The 23,636-nt window shown below is 38.6% G+C and overlaps 1 protein-coding gene across 5 annotated transcripts in view; it reads right to left on the bottom strand.

Moving 5' to 3' along the window:
- Positions 1-23,636, bottom strand: part of BCKDHB (branched chain keto acid dehydrogenase E1 subunit beta) — a 1,150,961-nt gene that overhangs the window by 1,125,879 nt on the left and 1,446 nt on the right. For all 5 annotated transcript variants that reach the window (XM_048934900.1, XM_048934904.1, XM_048934901.1 and 2 more), the window contains exons 2-5: positions 22,850-22,927; positions 21,085-21,153; positions 3,881-4,014; positions 1,205-1,360 (exon numbers count right to left, since the gene is read on the bottom strand). In XM_048934900.1, the coding sequence (XP_048790857.1) occupies positions 1,205-1,360; positions 3,881-4,014; positions 21,085-21,153; positions 22,850-22,927 (437 nt within the window). The remainder of the gene's footprint in view (positions 1-1,204; positions 1,361-3,880; positions 4,015-21,084; positions 21,154-22,849; positions 22,928-23,636) is intronic.

Raw genomic sequence — 23,636 nt, 5'->3', positions numbered from 1 at the left:
CTATATCTCTGAATATTTTCAAGTTTAGTATAAGAACACCTCACAGTCCATAAAGAATATCCAAAGATAAAAGATGAATTCCCCTTTTTCAAGGATCATGAAATACAATGCAAATAACATACAATAAAATGTGAATAAAGGAAGCTCCTATTTACAAGTAGGATAAATGCTTATGGCCTCCCTGTACAAGAGTAATATCTGACATTTCAGTACACCAATACCATATTAAGGAGTAGTTTAAACAAAAGATAAACAATGAACATGTGTCTTCCACACACAAATACTGTTTTTATTCAAGTCCATCCCATTAATCAAGCTACGATTCATCCCTTAATGGGTTGGATGTCAGTTAATCCAAATGTACAAGTCCATGGACATTAAGTTTACTCAGAAAGAATGGACTTTGTTCAGAATTTACTCAGGAATCTGGCAAAGAATGTTTTCTTAATCTCAGATGACCAGATCCCCCCGACTCCATCTTCACTAAGAACCATATCCATCTAAATACTAAGAATCTTTACTTTCAAGAAATGCCACTTTCTTACACAGAAAGCTTGCCCCAAGGTATCATTCACATAATCATAGAACAGTTGAGGTTAGAAGGGCCCTTTGGACCCACCTGGCACAGTCCCTGCTTAAACACAAAGTAGGTTGTCCAGGATCACTTTAATATGGCTTTCGAATATCCTCAAGGAAGGAGACTCTACAACCTTCCCAGGCAACCAGGGCTCAGTCTCCTGCACAGTTAAATAAGTACTTCCTGGTGTTTCAGACTGAACCTCCTGCGTTTGAGTGTGCAACTAATAGCTCTTGTTTTTTCACTGTCATTTATATACGTGAATTTTATAAATCACTTAAGGACACGTGTAGGGAAAAAAAAAAAAAGGAAAGCACTATTCATTAGTTTTTAATTTCTGTAGCATGTTGAGGCATACTGAGCAAACACAAAACATATGCTTTTAGTGCAAAAAGCAAACACAATGCTATACCTGCTAAAGGTTGTTTCAATTATGACTATAAATTCTCCAACACAGTTTAAGCTTTATTAATGGAAAGCTTCTAACAGAGTTCTTAATTAGCACACTCAGATGTTCTGCTGTGTACATTGACTTCCATCCTCCCTTCCCTGCCTGCACTCAGATTTATTAGTCTGATTAGTCAGGTTCACTCACAATCAATCTTTGTAACATAAGAATTACTGTACCTTTATTCCTGGACAATGAGCAAAAAAAGCTTCTGGACTTTGAGAGTGATACAGCGCACCATGTCCCACACAACCCCAGGGGGCTCTGATGGTGAGGTTTCCACAGTTAAACAGATCTCCGGAGCGGTAACGATACTTTGCTGCTTCATTAACGATCTGGGGAAAAAAGAAAAAGTAATATCCAGTCCAATACCTCCAGTTACATATCATTAAACTACAGTACACAAGATGCATCTATATCATCTACCCCATGCATAGAATTCAGAGGACTAAACTAGCTGCAAAAGACTCCTTCAAGTCTATTGAAAGGTAAACATTTTCCAAGGCAAGTGAGTTGGTAATTTAGTGGATTCAAGTTAAATACTCAATTATCTATGAGCAGCTTGCAGACGTCGTGCAAACGCCAGCACTCTTTTTCATGGGAGACTTCAATTTCCCTCATATATGTTGGAAATACAACACAGCACAGAAGAAGCAGTCTAAGAGGTTTCTAGAGTGTGTGGAAGATAGCCTCCTTAAGCAGCTAGTAGGAGAGCCCATCAGGGGTGACGTCCTGCTAGACCTCCTCTTCACTAACAGAGAAGGACTGGTGGGAGATGTGAAGGTTGGGGACTGTCTTGGGCAGAGCAACAATGAAATTGTTGAATTCTCTATTCTTGGAGATGTCAGAAGGGTGACTAGCAAAACTGCAATCCTGGACTTCAAGAGGGCAGACTTCGACCTGTTCAGGACGCTTGCAGCACAGGTCCCTTGGGAGTCACTCCTTAAGGGTAAAGGGGTCCAGGAAGCCTGGATGCTTCTCATGATGGAAATCTTAAAGGCACAAGAACAGGGAGCTGGTGGGGGTGATTGCCAAGCTGCTATTGACTATCTACCAGCGCTCCTGCTTATCTGGAGAGGTCCCAGAGGATTGGAGGCTTGGCGACGTGACTCCCATCTACAAGAAGGGCTATAAGGAGGATCCAGGGAACTACAGGCCTCTCAGCCTGACCTCAGTATTGGGGAAAGTTATGGAACAAATCATCTTGGGTGAGATCACACAACATGTGCGTGGCATCCAGGGGATCAGGCCCAGACAGCACAGGTTCATGAAAGGCAGGTCATGCTTAACCAACCTTATCTCCTTCTACAACTGGGTGACGAAACTGGTAGACGAGGGAAAAGCTGTTGATGTAGTCTACCTAGACTTCAGCAAAGCCTTTGACACGGTCACTCACAGTATTCTTCTGGGGAAACTGGCTGCCCGTGGCCTGCACCGGTATGTTCTCCTTTGACTAAGGAACTGGCTAGAGGGCCATGCCCAACAGGTAGTGACTAAGGGAGCTAAGTCCAGCTGGTGACCCATTACAAGTGGGTCGCTATCTTGTTTAATATCTTTATTGATGACCTAGATGAAGGGATTGAGTGTATCCTCAGTAAGTTTGCAGATGACACCAAGCTGGGAGGTGGTGTCAATCTGCCTGAGGGTAAGGAGGCCCTTCAGAGGCATCTAGATTTGCTGGATCACTGGACTGAGGTGAATGGGATGAGGTTCAACAAGGCCAAGTGCCAGGCCCCGCACTTTGGCCACAACAACCTCATGCAGCGTTATAGGCTTAAGGATGAGTGGCTGGATGAGTGTGAAGAGGAAAGAGACCCGGAAGTGTTGGTTGATGCTCGGCTGAACATGAGCCGACAGTGTGCCCACATGGCCAGGAGGGCCAACGGCATCCTGGCCTGCATTAGAAATAGTATGGCCAGCAGGAGCAGGGAGGTGATCATCCCCCTGTACTCAGCACTGGTGAGGCCACAGCTTGAGTACTGTGTTCAGTTTTGGGCCCCTCATTACAAAAAAGATATCGAAGACCTGGAACATGTCCAGAGAAGGGCAATGAAACTGGTGAGGGGTCTGAAGCACAAGTTTTATGAGGAGCGGCTGAGGGAGCTGGGATTATTTAGTCTGGAGAAGAGAAGGCTCAGAGGAGACCTCACTGCACTCTACAACTTCCTGAAGGAAGGCTGTGATGAGGAGGGACTTGGCCTCTTCTCCCAGGCAACAAACAGGACCTGAGGAAATGGCCGCAAGTTATACCGGAGAAGGTTCAGGTTAGACATAAGGAAGAACTTTTTCCCTCATAGAGTGGTCAGGCACTGGAATGGCTGCCCAGGGAGATGGCAGAGTCGCCATCCCTGGCAGTGTTCAAGAAATGTCTGGATGAAGAGCTATGAGATATGGTTTAGAGGCTTGTGATAGCAGTGGTAATGGGAGGACAGTTGGTCTAGATGATCTTGCAGGTCGTTTGCAACCTTCTATGATTCTATGAATCTATGATTCTATCAAGAGTTGTCATATAGCCCAGTTGTTTCCCCATTCCCAGAAGACAGTCAGCTCAGTTCAAATTCACAGTTTATCCTGTTGACAAACGGTTGGCCTGCAATCACACAAAGAAGTAAGAGATGGTGTTGGAATAACACAGATGGAGATTTTAAGGCATTTTAAACTAATTTAAATTATTTAATCAGCATTCAACTTGGAACTGGTACCTTCCTGTTTACATAGTGCATGCATAAATATTAGTATTACAGCCGTGGCTATTTTTGCATAAAGTATTACCAAGCATTAATGCCAACAAAAGAATATTTAAAACAAATTCATAAAACTTCTTTTTTACTTCATTCAAAATTATTGGTACTAACCTGATCAAATGCAGGAAAAATGTAATCTGCAAACTGAATTTCTGCAATGGCTGTAGCACCTGCAACAGCAACTCCAATACCAAATCCAACAATTCCTTGCTCACACAAGGGCGTATTAAAAACTCTGTCTTTGCCTGTAAAACAAGAACAATTCCTTTAATGCATCAGTTGTAAGTGGAAAACCTAGCACCAGAAATATTCAAGTTAAATTGTCTGCAATTAAGCATATTGCTCTTTAGATAGGCTTTTTATGTGTATCAATCATAAACATCCATTACAGATATGGGTATCTGCAGTCATTCAGAGGAAAACAAGGGTTAGGGTTAGATGTAAGATAAGAACAGTTTAAGTAATTTACAATATTCTTATTAGCACTTCAAGGAAAATAAGTTGTTTCGATGACATGCAAACGAACACGTAGTCATGTTTACACAGGAGGAATAAATACTTGCAAACATTAATAAAGTTACAACAAAGAAAAAACATTGTTACATCAACTGCTTTTTTTTTTCCAGACAATCAAAATTATCTGTCCACCCTCAAACATACATGGCCCTACAAGCGTCATCCGTCTCCAGTATGCTCTTTTCCCACCACTCCCCATAAGCAGATCCCAGTCTAACCAGCTATTTTTTTTTTTTTTTTTTTAAAGAAAGACTGCATTTCCTAAAGAATTTGGTTCATCACTAGGAATCATAGAACCATAGAATTATGGAATCATAGAATTGCTCAGGTAGGAAAAGACCTTAAGGATCATCAAGTTCAACCACAACCTAACCATACTACCCTAACTAACAACCTTGCGCTAAATCATGGCCCTGAGCACCACATTGAAATGGTCTTTAAACACATCCAAAGATGGTGACTCAACCACTTCCCTGGGGACCCTATTCCAGTGCTTAACAACCCTTTCTGTAAAGAAGCTTCTCCCGATATCCAACCTAAACTTGCCCTGGCACAACTTGAGGCCATTTCCCCTCGTCCTGCCACCTGTCATCAGTGAAAAGAGACCAACCCCGCACTCACTGTAAGCATCTTTCAAATACTGAAATAACGTCTTCCCTCAGCCTCCTCTTCCCCAGACTAAACAGCCCCAGTTCCTTCAGTCACTCCTTGTAGAGTACATTCTCCAAGCCCTTCGCAAGCCTTGTTGCCCTTCTTTAGACCTACTCCAGCACCTCAATGTCCCTTCTGACCTGAGATGCCCAAAACTGAACACAGTACCTGAGGTGAGGCCTCACCAGTGCTGAGTACAGGGGCAGGATGACTTCCCTCATCCTGCTCACCACACCATTTCTGATACAAGCCATGATGCCACTGGCCTTCTTGGCCACCTGGGCACACTGCTGGCTCATATTCAGCCGACTGTCCATCAGTACACCAAGGTCCCTTTCCATCAGGCAGCTTTCCAGCCACTCCAACAAATTCATTTAAGGCAAGTAAAAAAGAATGCCATCCAACAATACTAAAATTGTTAGTAGTGCCAGTGAGGCTATGTAAGTCATCACAAGTCTGAATGCCTAGCACAACTGCAGGAGATGTTACAGTTTTCACAGGCAAGACGAAAAATATTTTCAAGCACCTTATTTTTTTTATTATTATTTCTTCTGGAGGGAAGCATTGTTTTCTGAACTTCAATGATTTCTACTCATTCTTTAAAAATGAGTGTGGGTCTCAAATCCCAGTGACCTACAGTACTTTTAAGATATGAGCACACTGGGCCACTTCTTGTTTAGAAATTGATTTCCAAGAAACTTCGAGATTTAATTTCTTAGAACTTAGAAGAATTGCCATTTGTGGGAGACATGTTACCATAGCTAAATCAGCAAGTAAGACTGAATTCCAGATTAACAAAATCATTTTGAGATAAGTTCCTTGTTGTCAATATGCCAAATATTCACTGAATATTATCGTGATCAACTCCTGAATCACATCACCCTGCAGATTTCAGAACATTTTACAAGTAGGAAGAACAAACAGCTCTCATTTCCAAAATATATGAGCAAACTAACCAAAGTAATTTCCAGATGTGGGTCAATTGTACTTCATTTCACATGTCCTGAATAAAAAACAATCCTTACAGGTACCATGTTTAAAAGTTCTTCAGACCAAAAGCGATGCAGAAAGTCACAATGGCAGTAACTTCATAGCACTGACATTTACTGTTGCTGGGCATTTATCTTACCAGTGTGCCTCAGTAAAACACCAAGCCTGCATACTTCTATTCTTCCTTATTCTTACCAGCATCACTGCATAAAAATAGCCCTAAACCAAAAAGATTCCCATAAAAAGACTAGGAAATCCACACACGGAATAGATCTTTATAAAAATGTTGTTTGTTTTTATTGTCCTTGCAATTAAATTATCCTAATTTCAGACAGATGTCAATCATTGGCTTTATTGCCAAGAAATTTATCAAGAAGAAAAAATGGTTTGAAAAGCTTCAAAAGGGAATTATGTCTACCCTTAGAAATTGACTAATGGGGACAGTTTAAGTCACGTCACTACTTTCCTTTCCACGTGCAGAAAAAGGAATTTTGGCTCTAAGAGCAGTTTAGCAGAATGCAGAATCAGTAGATCAGTGAACCAACCCGTAAGACAGAGAAAGAAAGAAATGCCATGGAAAGACAAAAGAAACCCTATAACACAGCCATAGAATGATTTTTAAATTAGAGCAACCACATGCTGCTGCCCCTGACCCCAGAGGACATGCTGTATGCATCCCCCGCGATCTCCCTCTGCTGAGAGGCACCACAGCCTTCCCCTCTGCTAATGTGCAACAGGCCTCCGCTGCAGGTGCCTGTACCACTGGTAGCGGCCTGAGCAATCCAAGCCTCCATTTAGCACCTGTATTTTTATTTTTCAGGGCCTCTAGCCAGTAAAATCCAATGAACAGCCAGCTTTCTTCAGCCAAAAGAATTTTTAGCCAGGAAAAAGGAGCATAAAGCATCCATGAACATGTGTGTACCTGCCCAAGGCTTCACCACCACCTGGGCCTATCAGGAAGCCCTTCTCTTCAATGACAAATGTAATGTTTGCTTTTCTTAATCTTTTTTTTTTTAATCATTTTGTCTCAAATTTACAACGTGGTAACATCATATTACATGTCTGCTTCATAGACATTTACAGGCAGCTCAAAGCATTTCACCTCATTTGCTCACATGGTATTCTGATCATATACAAGCAAATGTATTTTTTAAATTCACCACACTTCTAAAGGCCTGAAAACCAGCAGCAGCATAAGGGAAGAGTTAGGGCATAGTTTGCATTTTAATTTGTTTCTCTTAGATGTGCTGATCCATTTCGTCACAATTCTTCCCTCTCAGGCAGAGCACTGGAAGCCATCTCATGGATGTACTATAGACGGAAAGGTAAAACAAGTCTGCAGTGCTTACTGTCACATAAGAAAACAAATAGATTGCTGAGAATTGCCCAGAAACAATCAAATAATACTAAGCTTACCTGATCTTACTCTTTTAAGAACAGATTTTTCAGAGTAAGCTGAACTAGTTTTGTGCATTGGTCCTATAAATAATTGTAATATCATCAATGAACAAAAAAAAAAAAATTAAATGGACTTGAACAATCACAAAATTGGTTTTTGAGTAGTCATTTATAAGAACTTCAAAAATAATTGTTTAATATCATTTTGGGATTAAATTAGAGGCAGCATGATGCTATAAATGGGTACAATAAGATAAATGATAAGAGAATCAGTGAAAAAAAAACATAAAATATACCACAACAGTTATAGTATAATTTGTTTGAAGCACCTAATTACAACTTTCAGAAGTAAAGGTGTAACCCTGAGGTATTACAGCTTGAAACAGTAAGGACATTTTGGTAATTCTCAGTATATGAGATTCATAACTTAGGAATTAATTTTAGATGTATAACAATTATAAGGACCCTCTTTCAACCAAAGCCCAAAGTACGCCTTTTCTATTCATTAGATGGGAAAACAAGTCTTGGATACAGTTTCATTATGATCCTGTTTTACATAAAAGCTAGCCTTTCAGAACAAAAGATATACACGTCATCAGATAAAGCAAATTTCCTGAACACTAGAAATGTTAGGGTATGTTTTTAGCCTCTTATTTGTATTTACACAATCTGAAAACCATTAATAAAAGGAATACCAAATATTAAACACTGAAAACTAAAAGCTTATGTATGTTTACACACTTTTCAAAATGTGGAAAGGAAGTCTGTTTTGATGGAGTTATTCATATCAGTCTTTGGAAACCATTCACTCAGCTGAACTTTAACTCAAGACTAATAATCCAGAGATATTTTATCTTTCCATAATTCACTTCGTATCAACGAAGAAACATTTCCTAAAACACGGCTTTCACATCAGCAAAGCAGCTCAAAACAAGCAAGTAAAAACTCAGATTTCCACTACAGATGGAAGGAAGTGACACCTCTACTTTATCTGAACCCTCATACATCATCCTCTGAGGAGACATCCCACTTTCATTCAGCCTGGCCAGCTTTCTCAGCATCCCTACTTTCAGCCATCTGATCACACTGGTGTTCTTCTCCATGCAGTGAGTTAAACAAGTGACATACAGAGCTATGTGGAAAGTGGAAGATTCTCATTATGTCTCCACCTCAGGAATTCAGAAGGAGGGTTAGATGCACGTTAACAAAGTGAATAAATACATCACCTAGAAAGGTAAATCTGAAAAGATTAATAATTGAGAAAAAAAAGTAGCAGCTGATTGATTTTTTTTTTTTTAATTCAGTTCTTTCATCCACCTGTGAACGGCTTTTATTTGAATAAAACAAGATTGGTCTCTGACATTTTCTGAACAAAAAGAACCTCAACCAGTGCTCAAACTGTCACTGACACTCTGCCTAAGGGGCAATGGATTTAACTCAGCCTTACAACCATTTCCTGCTCCAAAAGGAAAAGCTTCATAGCAACCTAACAGAACACATGTCTACAGGCATATGTAGTCGATTATTACGCATTAATGTTTTGGCCTGCTTCTTCTTTATTTATTCCAAGCTGTCAGGAAAAAACTATTTCAGCTTTCATTATCTACAATGAGTGAAACATGTTTCTGTTTTAATTTATCTCTAAAAATGAGCTGTTCAAACAATATGAAATCTCCTATATACTAACACATGACCCAAAGCTCCAACTCTGGAGCATTTTGCTCTCTAAGAGCATATGTTCAAATATTTGAGTAGTTTGTGTAGTACTGGTTAGTTTCTTAAGGACACTTTTCTTTTGGGTATTTCTACATCACTCTTGTTAAAAAAGGCATCTTAAAAAAAAAAAAAAAAAAAAAAAAACATTAATACTGGGTTGTTTCAATAATAAAATTATTGGCAATTTATCTAGGCAACATTTTATTTGCCCTGTGATCTCAGTAGCTTCAACTAAAAATCTCCATTACAAGTCAAAGAGTCCAACAAGCTAAATACATTCTAAAGTTAAACACATATCCCACAGCTCAGGATGAATGTAAAATCCATTTGAATTTTGGTTAATTAGCAGGTAATCCCATAACAGTATTCCAGCTCTTCCCTTAAACCAACAAGTCATGACATGGTATCTAGACATAACTAAGTCAAAAAAAAAAAAAAAAAAAAAAAAAAAAAAAAAAAAAATTAAGAAAACTACAAGTGACAGAAATCCAGGTCAGAAAGGAGACCTGCATGCACTGAACTACATTTTCTGCTCCCTCTTCTATTGCTGCAGAATCTGCTATAACACTACTTTGCAACAAAAGATCCTGACATCTTCCATATGAAAGCTTTACAGCAATCAAATGACTGCTTGGTTTCACTTGTTTCACAGGATTCTCAGAAAAGCTTCAGTGAGGAAATAAATAAATAAATAAATAAATCTCTACTTCTGAAGCACTGATCACCAGAGTGTTGCTCAAAGGAAAGGACACCTATCCTGACAGGTAGCTATGAAGAACAGGAATTCCTCACAGGTTTATCCAGATTTCTTTTGTTCCTTTCAGAAGAGTAGTTCAGGTAAACCAGAAATTATAAGAAGAAAAAATACCCCTTCAGCTGCTAAGTCTTCCCTGATTACCATTTCTGAAGCATTCATACATATAAACAGATCTGAATATGTGAAGTAGCAACAGCTCAAAGCATTCTCAGCATGATGCTCCCTTGCTCAATGCGGTACGTGTTATTGCCAAGCGCTCCATATACTCAAATTGTACTTCTACCTCTCCCCTAAGAGTCCCTTAGGAAAAAAGAGTATTCAATTTCCATTTAATCATCATTCTCAAAGAATCTCAATATCAGGAGAACTACTGGAGCACAAAAAAAATCGTGAGCATGGATGAAGAGCAACCCCCTCCATGACCTTATTCTTATAACCTTACTCAGTTCTTAAAGTCTGTGCAGTTAGTGAGTTGCAGGTGTGGAAAGAAAGGATACTTACTTTCTAGTAAAAGCTTGAAGTTGTTTCTAACATGAAGTAACATTAAGCATTTACTTAACCGCCAGGCTTGTGGCTCTCTGGGTGAGGGAAAACCCTGGAAATTGGCTTATTTACAGCTCTGCCTACTGACAGAACATAAGTTAAACTTACTTTTCTTGCCCTGTCCTCCATGCTAGATTTCCTGTCATCTACGAAAAACTGGCATCCCCACAAAAGCTAAAGAGTAAAGCATAAATGATAAAACGTATTACCTAATTTTCTCCATTTCTCAGCAGGCAGGTGGGAACAGAAGAGGTCAGAAGAGGCTAATGCAAAGCTTTTGCATTAACTTGAAACAGCCAGTAAATTTGCACGTCATTTAATTCTTCCATACTAGAAAAGCAGACAAGCAACTGCATAGAAGTTCTCTTCAGGAGCACGGTGATATGTGAAACAGATGCAAAATGGAAAAATAATTACTTAAGGAAAACAATTCACTCTGATGTTAGACAAATGTTCAAACAAGCTACCTAGAGCAGTTATTCAAGCTCCTTCCTTGGACATATTCAAAACTCTCCTCTCACAAGCAACCCAAACTGACTCTTACTGTGAAAATTGGTTTGGAGCAGATGACCTTCAAGGCCTCTTCCTTCCAACCTTTATTATTCTATGGCTCATTAACAGCCCCACGCAGGGCTATGTGCTGGATGTCCTAACATCTTTTCTGCGCCTACCCTGCTGATTCAGCTCCAAATTGTTAGAAAAACATCTTATCAACAGTTCACATCAAAGCTGCAGATTTACTCACCAGAATTTCTTTCTGCTGCTGACTATGCAGGCAGCCCACTCAGCGATGAATTCATTCTGATCACCTGGCTCATACACCACATTATACCAGACTCAAGAAAAAAGCACTCTGCCTAACCACACCACAGCATTCATGTGTTCCTACAGCAATGATTCATCCTATCCCTTGCCCACCCACCACAAACTTTTGCTGCACAAGAAGCACACCTGCAGAAAAGCATAACTGACTACAGAGACTAGGAAAGCTGTATCAGGTGATAGAATATTCACTTGAAAAAACAAGCTCTAAACTCAGCACTCACCAAACACTTACACGTGGGATAATATACCAACTTTGATCAGTTCCACACATTTTCTGACTATGTGAGATATTACATAGCACTACAAGATATCCAACAGGAAAATGCACAACAGTTACCAAAGCTAAGTATTAAATCATAGCCTCTCTGCTACGAGAGGGTGGGTAGACTATCTGAGTGACAAACTGGGGAAGAAACAGAGGCAGCTTCTCTTTACTCATTAGAATCAGTAGCGTAGAAATACTTTATGACAGTCTGAAAGCAAGCTGGCTCTAGTCTATATTGTAAAGCAACCACGCTCAACACAACAGCATGGATTTAATGCCGCTAAAAAAAATAAAGTACTGAATTACCAAGAATCTGCAGTAATGAAAAACATGCATCTCAGATAATGCAAAGTACATGAAAAAATGATCTATATGCAGTGCTCCCATAGAATAGGGAAAAATCCCTGCCAGATTATAAGGATATAGTGTTTCAACAAAGTAACATAAAGGAGACTTTCAGTAATTGCTAGTCTGTTATGTCATGCTAGTCACCAGCAGACAATACTGAATTAAGATTAACGTCCTCCTCAAAGTGCTTCCATTGCAAAATGGCTCAGATATTTGACCCATTCTGTTCAATATCTTTATTGACAATCTGGATGAGGGCATTGAGTTCACCCTCAGTAAGTTCGCAGATGACAGCAAGCGGGGAGGAAGCATCGATCTCTCTGGGGATAGGAAGGCCCTACAGAGAGATCTGGATAGGTTGGATTTCTGGGCTTAGGCCAATGGGATGAAGTTCAACAAGACCACGTGCCTAGTCCTGCACTTTGGCCACAACAACACCAAGCAACAGTACAGGCTCGGGGCAGAGTGGTTGGAAGACTGTGTGGAGGAAATGGATCTGAAGGTGTTGGTTGACGCTCTGCTAAACATGAGGCAGCAGGTATCCCAGATAGCCAAGAAGGCCAATGGCATCCTGGCTGGTATCAGAAAGAGTGTTGCCAGCAGGAGAAGAAAGGTGATTGTCCTCGTGTACGCCTCAAGTACTGTTTTCAGTTTTTGGCCCTTCATTACAAAAAAAAGACATCAAGGCCCTGGAGTAGGTCTACAGAAGGGTAACAAAGCTGGTGAGAGGTCTGGAGGAGGAGTCTTATAAGGAGCAGCTTAAAGAACTAGAATTGCTGAGTCCGGAGAAAAGGAGGTGCAGGGTAGACCTTACTGTCCCTACAACTACCTGAAAAGAGGATCTGGAAGGTGGGAGTCAGCCTCTTCTCCCATGTATCTAGCAATAGGACTAGAGGGAATGCCCTCAAGTTGCACAAGCAGAGATTCAACTTGGATGTTAGGAAAAATTTCTTCTCTGAAAGGGTGGTCAAGTACAGGAATGGACTGCCCAGGGAGCTCATGGAGCTCCAAAGGCATTCAATCCCCAAAGGCATTCAAGAAACATTCACATGTTGTACTGAGGGACAAGGTTTAGTAGGAAAATGTAGGACATTTAGACTGGATGATCTTGGAGGTCTTTTCCAACCTTGGTGATTCTATAACTTGAGCAGTTTGATACTTCTAACAAATTATTCCCATGAAAACTCAATGTTGTGCCTCTGCAATAAAGTCTGCAACATCATCTTAAACTGAAGTAGTGATAATTATCACATACTCATCACCAACTTCAGAGGCAGAAAAAATAGTGGACGTGCTAAATTAGTCCCATGCAATGAATACAAACGAAACAGAGAACAGGCTGATCACGGGTCTAACCAAGGCAATTGAGAATGTTCAAATTCCATTTAAGGAATAGTAAAGGCTTGAGGACTGACATCTAAAACAAGGCATACAAATTATGCAGCTGAACTTCGTATTGATACAGACTGTAGATATAGCTAATATTTGTAAATTCCATCTTGCATTCTTAATACTTGATGTTTCATCCTTGTTGATGCTTATTACTACAATATTATTTTTTAAACACTTCAGAGCAAGGATTTTCTCAAATGGAAAATTCCATTTTGATGGAGTTCAGCAGCAAACACTTTATGCTCAGAAAAATATCTTTAAATACCTTTAAAATGTATTGCAGTAGCTTTTGAAAGCTCTGGACAGAGTCTCTAAGGTTTCTGGACTCTACTTTGCACTGATGAGGCCTCGTCCAGAGTACTGAGTCCAGATGTAGAACCCAATACAGGAGAGACATAGACCTGTTAGAGTGTTTCCAAAGGAGGGCTACAAAAATGATCCAAGGAATGGCACATACCTAGGACAAGGAGAAATGGTTTCAAGCTGAAAGAGGGGAAATTTAGACTGGATATTAGCAAAGTCTTTGTTTGTTTGTTTTTAATAAGGGTGGTTTGACACTGGAACAGGCTGCCCAGAGATGTGGTAGATGCCCCATCCCTGAAGACTCTCAAAGTCAGGCTGAATCAGGCCCTGGGAAACCCTATGGATGTTCATTGCAAGGGAGTTGGACTACATGACCTTTAAAGGTCCCCTCCAACTCCAAGGATTCTATGATCCTACGATACTAAGTTCCATATTACAGCATCAGTCCTTTATTTCTCCTCAAACAGATTTACAATCTATAAGAAGAAACAATTAAAACCAGTAAGTCCCAAACAAAATATGCATTGCTTTCAAAACAGACACACTAAAAACAAAGCAAAAACATTGACTTTGTCAATATCCCATTGATACAGATTGTAGAAGTACATACTATGCCATTATCAAATTCTCAAATAACTTTTTTTTTTTTAAGCTGCAAATCCTAAGAAAAGAATTGGCTATTAAGATGAAAATGAACAAAATGTACAGTTGTGTAATGAGCAAGGAACACGTTCTCCAGATGTTCCTATTCAAAGGCATTTATATAAATCAGAACAAAATCACAGTCTTGCCAGACTGCTCTGGAAGAATCAGGAAAAAAAAAAAAAAACCTGCAGAATTATCTGCTAAAATCTATTCACAAAGATACAAGGATAACCAAACTCCAGGCTTCTTAAGTTTTACCCCATCTAGATACATAAACCACTTTCAACTCAGCGAAATTTTCCAACCTGTTTTCCAACCCCAACTGAAGTCTGACAAATCAAAAAATATTGAGCTACTTCATTCAAGCACACGCACTGTGTGCAGAAGGACGAGCATATCCATAAAAGGGGTAGCAGGGTGCTTCTCCAATAAGCTTGCAGACTACTTCTCAAGCAACGTTTATAAAATAAACCCCTAATCACTCATTTCTCATGCTACTTTAGGATGAACTTTTCTCCTCAGCTTATTGCTGTGTTTCATATAGCCTGCAAGAGACCCAAGATTATTGATTAAAAAGAACTAGAAAGAAAAAAAAAAAAAAGGAACATGTCACACCTACTAACATAATCCCCAACTAGTAGTAGGCTTCTGGAAGGCACTACAAGACCCAGACAGCCTATCCAAACTATATTCAGCTACTTGGTGACCTTGCAGTGCAATGCTTGGCACTACAAGTGCAGACACAGAACTTCCATTGATTGATCTCTACTTCCTTCGCAGTAAAATGCTTTGAAGTCTCCACAATAACTAATTTACCTGAAAAAAAAAAAAAAATAATAACAAAAACAATTCCACAATATAAACATTTTAAAGTATTTTATAAATTTAGAATTAAAAAAAAAAAAAACTCTTTATCTACTTCTATTTGCCTAGCTTCAAAAAGTTCTTCTACTATTTCACAATGCTTAGCATTTTTTTCTTTTTAAGCATATCCATTCCTTAGTCAAGAACTTCAGCAAATACAATAACAACTTGGGGACATCTATATCTCATCGTGTACATTTTCCCCCATAGGCATTTCACTTAAACAGTCTGCCTTCAGTGGTTTTCTGCAGCTCATAAACACAGTATTTTTTGTGTGTTTAAGTAAACACTTTTCTCCAAAGCTGACTACCTCAATTTTACAAAGGCAGGCATCTCCTGGATAGATAAACAAAACCTCCTGAATTATGTTGCTGGACTATATACAAACCAGTCATTTACTGAGAATGAAGTGTTCTCTGAAAACTCACACACAAGCTTACACCTTAGACACAGAATCTGCAAAATAACATTCAGGGATTACAGCGGATCAGACATTGGAAATAAACATCAGGGCAGCATGACAAGCTAGCATTACGATGAGATATATCAGCAGAAAGCTGTAAGCAATCATGTTTTACTCAGTAAGATCCAAGTAGAGTAATGTACTCAGCTTTGGATGGCCCATAATCTTCAGCTGCAGTAAGCAGAGTCCAGAGAGGATTGATCAATAAGAAAGAGCTTTGAAAACATAATCCTGCGCTGGGACAGTGCGCGTAGGGAAGCCACAGAATTTCCATATCTGAAGGCTAAGAACAGCCTTGGCAGTTATCTGTCCCAAAACATACCCTGTCCTTCAGAGATCCAAATCTGTAAGGCAGGCAGAAAGAAGAGCAAAACAAATATGGAAGTGATAAATAAAATCATTTTTAAAGCATCCAGCTGATTGCGAATGATGTGGCTAGGTCATCCTCACATAAGGATGTTATTTTCTCGCTCTGTGGTTTCATATGCAGTTAAATCACTTGCTTTTTGATGTGATTGAAGTTTTCCACAGGGAGAAATCTTTAATTCAACTCCCCCTGCACCCACAGGGTTCTATACAAGTGCTATTTCTTCAGTGACTTTCCAGCTTGCAAAAAAATATCTTGTATCCTGGAGAGACTGAACAGATTCTGATTTTTATTCACAATCTTTTTCCCCATCCACCTCACACCCTGGTGTGGCACCCTGGGCCTGTTGCGTCCCAGGGGACAGTTGGCCCCTCTGGCTGCCAGGACACACTGCTGGCTCAGATGCAGCTTCCCATCAGCCAGAGCCTCCAGACTCCTTTCCAGAGGGCTAGAATCATAGCATGTCACCATATCTCCCCACCAACATTTTGGGGAGCACTTTAACCTTCCAATACTTGCATAAAACATAACTTCACCAAAACAAGGTATCCAGATACATACATACAAGTGCATTTTTGTGAAAGGCATCTGTGTGTAAGTGACAAGACCTATGAACAGGTGTGGTCCTGAAAACCATTCTATGATTCTGCAAAAGAGTTAATACTAATTATTCCATGCTACAATTTTATTTCACATTCCAAGCAGAGAAACCAGCCACAATTACCTATACTCCAACATCCTTTTAAATCCATCCATAGACTTGAAGACAAATGTGTACAGATATTTTAGCCAATTATTTTCTCCAAGTCTAAAATAATAGGTATCCTTTAAAAAGGAAAATAGACTACCTAGGCTACAAAAATAAAGTAGGCAAAAGAACCAGATACAAAATATTTGTTTTACATCTTTGCTCTGGAGACAAGGAACAAGAAACCTTTCCAAGATAGCAGGAGTATGGAGCAGCAGGTATTTGTTCCTTTTTCAATAAAGATATTCTGCAGGTTAGAGTATGCAACCTCTGCAAAATGGTGACCTGGCAGGAGGTAATGGGGAAGGAGAGAAGAAGTAAGATAAGAGTACACCATCCAGTGTGTAAGACCTAAGGGAGAGGCAAAAAAAGGAACAAAAAAACAAGACTTCCTTTCCCTTATTCAAAAGGAACTTTCCACATAAAAATAAAGTAGTAATAATCAGGAATCTACATGTTTTCAGGAAGGAGGATTATACAGCAACTGACTTCTAAGCATTCAGTTAATGCAGAAGTTACTAATATCCATGGAAGAATAATGATTTGCTAAGGCTGAATCCAGCTTTGACGTCACTGAGATGTTAACAGAAGACGCACAGGAAGAAACATGATATCCTAGGTACAGCTCTCATAGCAAAGAAAATTCTACATACATTTCCTCAATTAAACAATTTCAAAACATACTCATCTAATCAACAACTAAGATTTTTTTTTTTATATGAAGTCTAAAAGCTGGGCTTTTGCTTATTAGTATACATCTCTATCTGTGTTTTAATAAAAACACAGGGCTTAAGCAGCTCTTCTGGCAAAAAAAAAAAAAGTCTTAGATTTGATTATGATTTATTCTAAAAGTATTTTTTTTCTCCTCACTACCTGTCCAGAGAGACTTGAGTAACAGTACAGATAGCAGCCACAATCTGCATAGAGTTACTGCTGAATATTAGTGCAGAGTTCTCACTGCTATAACATTAGATAATTAGATCTCAATCTCTTTAATGCACTTTAAAAGGAGGATAATACATAGCAAAATAATTACTTACAGGCATAGACTGCCACCTAGTGATTTTGATTAGCTACGAAACTGGAAAACCAGTTCCAGAATATGAGAAAAAAATCAATTTCATCAAATTTTATATCAACATAATGTGCTACTTGCATTCTCTGTTACTATGCTAATGATAATTGCAGGACAGAAGTGTGGAAAGAAAGGCCAGTAAGTATGTAATCTTTATTGTACAAGCAAGATCAATGAGGCTGGTTGCCTGCTCATCAGCTCTGTCTGGAATTGCTCATTTAAAATAGACTACATACAGCCTCTGCATAAGACAAGAGCTGCAACTGGAACTTATCTCCTGTCTCAGACAACACTGATCTAAGACAGATGCATCCTAATTGAAATTTTGGATTTCTTCAATTTTTGTGCTTCCAGGTTTTCCTAGTTCTCCTAAGCACTGTAACACCTTCAGTTTGTCATGAGGTTCCTCTTGGCTGTTTTCACTCAAGCTACTGCATGCTTTCTATAAGACTTCATTGTTAGTGAAGAAACCAAAAGTTACTTGTGTCACCGTGCCTACCTTACCAAGCTGAATTATCATTTTATGGACAACTCCTTTGTATTTCACCTTCTCTCCAAATGTGAGATCAGATATTGTCACCATGTACTCACAGGGACCTCGCCAACAGCATAATTATAAAAAAACATTTGTTTTTCCTGTCACATCTTCTCTACTACCACCTTCCATCTCAATCACTATCAGCATCTTCAGTTCACTTTTCAACACCACCTAAATCTTAGAATTTGCAAGACAGAAAGGGAACTTGAGATCTTTCTATAATGTAAGAAAATAAGAGATTATATTTCTTTTAAGGCACAAATACATCAGAAAACCTTTCTGAATTTCTCTTCCAATTAACATCATTTGCAGTCAAAACAATTCTTGCGGTGGTCAGAACTGACATGAAGAGTCAGTTTCCCATCTTGCCAATTTGGTTTCACCAGCACTTTATGTACCCATTTATTTTATTTTAATCACAAGAAATATGAGCTTAATTTTTCCTCATAAAAATCTATCATCTTTTTCACTAGAAAAAGGTCAGAATCAATATTAACTTTCATTGGCCATTACTGAATATATTAATAAAAGTACTGTTACAATTCCTCATCCATCTTCCTCCTCAAGCTTTAAAGGAGTTCCACTCAAATATTCCCAAAGTCATGCCGTATCTTCCTCAAAATATTCACCAAAATTTTTTATTGCACACTCATAAAATAAATTCAATTCTAGCTAAGTTGCTACTACACTGAGACTGCTGTTTGTCACACCAACCAAGTTACTCTGCAGATGTTCCCTGCATTACTTCAGCAGCACCCATCCCTACAGCACCCCTGTACCCTGGGGCAGGAGCTGTCACAGTCTTCGAACAGCACCAGGACATCTGACCATGTAGTATCTGTCCTTCAGTATTGCAAGGCTTTCTTACCTCAGAAGAGATGAACAAATTATCCTCAAAGCAACACCCTAATGGTAAAGTTTATTCTTTTTTCATTTTAAAGTGGAGATGCTGACTAAAAAACAAGGTCGATAATGAAGCCTTCTGTTTCTCTTGCTTACTTCCCAAATGAATTCTTGTGCTGCTCATTTTTACAGCAGCTAGCTGTCTCTGAGACTTCATTTTCACATGAAATCTGATGAGCAGAGAACATGTTCCACCAGACTTACAGAACCAACTCAATCCCAACATGCAACTATAATGACTATTACTAATAGTTTCAACCAGACTTTATGTAAACACATATTAATATATAAGCAGCAGAATGAGAAAACAGCTTCATAATCAAGGAGGGAAGATTTAGGTTGGATGTCAGGGGGAAGAGTGGTGAGGTGCTAGAACAGGCTGCCCAGAGAGGTTGTGGATGTGTTCTGGAGGTGTTCAAGGCCAGGTTGGATGGGGCCCTGGGCAGTATTAAATGGGGAGGTTGGTGGCTCTGCATGTGGCAGGGGGGTTGGAGCCTCATGATCCTTGAGGTGTCTTCCAATCCAAGCCATTCTATGGTTCTATGATAATCACTGAAGCAGAGAATTAAGACAAAACAGACTTATCTTTCTAAATTGTCTTAAAAGCACAGCCTTCCTCCACTCCCTTTTTCTGCCCAGTTTTCTTGTAACGTCCAAGTCAGCAATAACTCATCTCCTCCAGATAAATCAGTGAAATAGATGTAATCTGCAGCAAGTGGTTCCAGTCATTTTTGTGCCTTGAATTTGTAATGTTCTACTTGGACGGTTGGATAGCCCAGCAGAGGACACAACACCCCCATAACAAGCCACCATGTTACTGTAGCCACAACCAGTTTCCAAAAGGGTAAACCACTACGTATCACATTGCATGCCATAGATTAAAAAGTGATTTTTTGTAGCATTCCACAGCACTTCTTGGGGCAAAAAGCACACAGAAGGAAATCACACCTAAGTTAAAAACAGTGATGACAAGAATCCCTCCAAATTTGCCAACAAGGTATCACTGAGTACACACTTTATCCAACAAAAACTGTGAACATGGCACTTATTTGCTTTCAGACTATTCATTGTAACAAAGTCCACACCTTTATCTCCACTGACGTGAAGCTACAGAAGATCACACCACAGAAAGAGCATTTCCTTCTTAAATGAACACAATATAAAGATTAATTTAAACCACAGATAATGCAAGAAATTATTGAAAATTCCTGCAAGCTTTTAAAATTCAGATGGATTACATCACCTTTGAAGGTTTCTTCCAATTCAATTATTCTTTCTAGAAAGTTCCTTATTTTAAATTCACTTTAAAAAAAATTAAGGTGGCCTTTTAAATTAAAAGATCCTGCGAGTAACTACATTTTTCTTCCCCTGAACCCACCTCAACTGTCTGAGATAATTAAGTGTGTCACATTTTTTCATATATTTTTGCATGTATATTTTTTCCCCTATGTAGATGGCAATGTCATTATTTCTCTGAATGCCTGCACACAAATCTCCCAAACAAGTAAACCAGTTCCATTCTAGATGAAGAACAAGCTTAAAACATTTCTATGTTGTGTTTTCTTTCTATATTTCCAGGGCATGTTAAAAAATATTATATTTAACAAAGTACTCAAACCTATTTCAAGTTAAGTCTTTTCCAGTTTGTGGCAGATTAGACCAAAAAGCATCACTATGTATCATTGATAAGAGGCTATAATTTGATGACAAATAAAATGGGGCCCAAATGATGAACATTTAGTCCAAGAATACTTAAAAATGTGAAGTTATATTGATGAAGTTATTTGAAGAAACAGAAGACAATTGAAATGTCAGTAAATTCAGTAACTTTGACAGCTTACACTGATAGCATATTCAAAACTTCTACTTTCAAAGACAAATAGAATAAAAAAGTACTCCAGTTATAAGATTTCTCTCATACATATTCTTCTCTTCTCCCACAAACCATACAGGGCAGGAAAAGCAAATGTTGATACGAAGGTAACACCAGATATAAACAGTGGCTTACCATACTTGTCTCGCAAGCCAACTGTACACCTGAAGACTCCACCAAAGGCCACATCTTCACCAAATATTACTAAAAAAAAAAGTAAAGGAAAATTAATGTAATCCCAGTGCGTTTGATTTTTCCATGAAGGCCGAAGCAATTTTTCTGTTAAGCACTTAACACTTCATTCTAGTTCAAGATTTATCTAGACATCTAAGTGCTTCCTTTACACAGCCTGACTGTAGAAGAAGCAAGGCTAACAAAGAATCAGTGAAGTAACACATCTATGCCTTGAAATAGTACTAATCTAACTGACTCAGTTACGGCTTCATTAGGCCATTTATTTTTCTGAAGTATTCTATAACATCAAGACATCAAAACAAAATAACAATTCCAATAAGCAATTATGAAAGAGTTACTGAAGCTGTATATTGTGCTTCAACTCAAACACTCATTTTTCATCCACAGATTCCAGTATATTTAGTGTTTTGAAAAGTGTCAAATTGAAGTATTCTACAAAATAAGTATCTAATGTGAAATTTAAAGCCTTCTTCAAACATACTCACCAGATCCCCCAAGAGCCTCTTCAAAGGAAATCCTATACAGAAAAGATGGCAATCTAATAGCCAGGACAACTATTAGTATTCAACGTTATATTCAACACTACCATTCTCATACAGCACCTGGACAATTAAAGTCTTTTCCCCCCCCAAACTAATTATCTTCAGCTGATTTATGGCTAAATTTTCATCTGGTCTTTTCTTTAGACTTACCAAATGCTGAAATTTGCACTTGCTTTTATATTGTTAGTACTGCAGAAATATCACTAAAAGCTGTTCTTGTCTAAATCAAGCTTGCTAAAGCTGATTGTAACACAGCTTTAGATTGAGAGGGAATGCATACAAGCATACTACTGGATACTGAACATGGAATTTATCCTGACAGAATAGACAAATAGTCAGGCTTCAAATTAAGCCGTGGTTAAAACAGTGCCAAAAAGAGTTACTAATGCATTAAGTGGAAAAAAACAAACTTATACAACAGGATCGTACAGCTTTTCCAGCTGTGTTCATTCCATTAAAAAATAAAATTTTTAATATCTGGCCTTCATCACACCTTTGTTGATGACAGAAGCAACTGATCTCTTGTTATCTCTATATGAATTAAGTCATTTTGTGCAAAATAAAGTTTAGGATAATTCATTTTTAACTGATCTGTGCTGAACTAGTTTCTTCAAAGCTATCAGTTCTCCAGTCTTTTGCAGTCTGGAAAAATCTTACATCACCTACATACAGTGACGTACAATGATGACCCAAAATCAGTAAAGCTGAAAAGGAGTATGAGAGAACATGGAAGGAGAGAAAGGAGAATGACAGAACAAGAAACATGCAGTCTTTCAAAAGTGCCACTTTTTGAGTATGGAGAGTTGAGTGAACTAAAAGTGAGGCAAAAAAAAAAAAATCCTCCTTTACTTTTTTCTGGGACTCAGGCCACCCTAAAATAGCAGAAATGTATTAATAAACGTATATTTCTGTCCCAACTTTCAATCAAAATACAAGCTGATAGAGAAGACAACTACAGGTTAGAATACATAATCCATTAATAATCTGTTAATATTCCATTTATATGTTTTAAATCCCAGTGCATTTTTAAGCCTTTTTTAATATCAAAATGTAGAAAATAACATAATACAAAGCATAAAGGCAATGAGAAACGCATTCACTACTGTGCACAAATACAAAATGCAATTGATGGAAAGCAAAACATGCTAACAAGTAGAGCATACCTGCAGTTGGATCTTTGGCTAAAGCATTATCCAAGGCACTTGTTATGGACTGGAAGAGATTCATCTTCTGAGTTTGCCCTGTGAGACAGGGAATATTTTGATATTTAATTCAGTTCAAAATACGCAGTACATTAGAAAACACTAGTGCAAAACATTGCTAAAAGCTTAGTCAACAGTCATAAGCACAATCCCTCAAAGATTCATTTATTGAGCAAACTTAAATTTATGGGATAGATGGGACCAAGTACAGCATACTTGGCAATCCCAAGGACTATAACTCTACTCAGCCTTTTTGAAAGAAGTACAGTCGTGGCTGCAAATGCAGATTTGCAAAGCTTACTCAAATACTAGGAACAAAAGTCAACTCCATTTTTCAAAGGAAAAAGAACCCATAGTCAAGCATTACTACCTTGAGGACAGGAATACCTTCTGCTGCGGTTTACCAGATCTCAGCAAGTTTCCTTTATTGTGTCTCAATCACCACTTTTTAACCTCTTGCCTTCACTATTTACAGACATCTGCTGCTATCAGAAGTTTTCTATGCCTCCTGCCCACTCTCTGGATTGCAATTAGAAAGCGTTAGAAGCAACAAAAAATAAGAGGGGGAAGTTAGATATGGAACAGCTTAAAAAAAAAAAAACTTTAAAAAAAGGATTTAATTAAGATCTAATGCAGGTCCCTTTTTGTACTGCAAGGAAAGAAGTGGCAGAAAATAAAACAAAAGTGGTAGCCATATGTGAGGAATAAGAGTAACCAAAAGAACTGACTTCTGTTTACAGTATCTCTC

This window comes from Lagopus muta, chromosome 2, assembly GCF_023343835.1.
Source record: "Lagopus muta isolate bLagMut1 chromosome 2, bLagMut1 primary, whole genome shotgun sequence".
NCBI lineage: Eukaryota > Metazoa > Chordata > Aves > Galliformes > Phasianidae > Lagopus > Lagopus muta.
The sequence above is the reverse complement of the archived record's forward strand: the minus strand, read 5'-3'. Positions and strand labels throughout refer to the sequence as shown.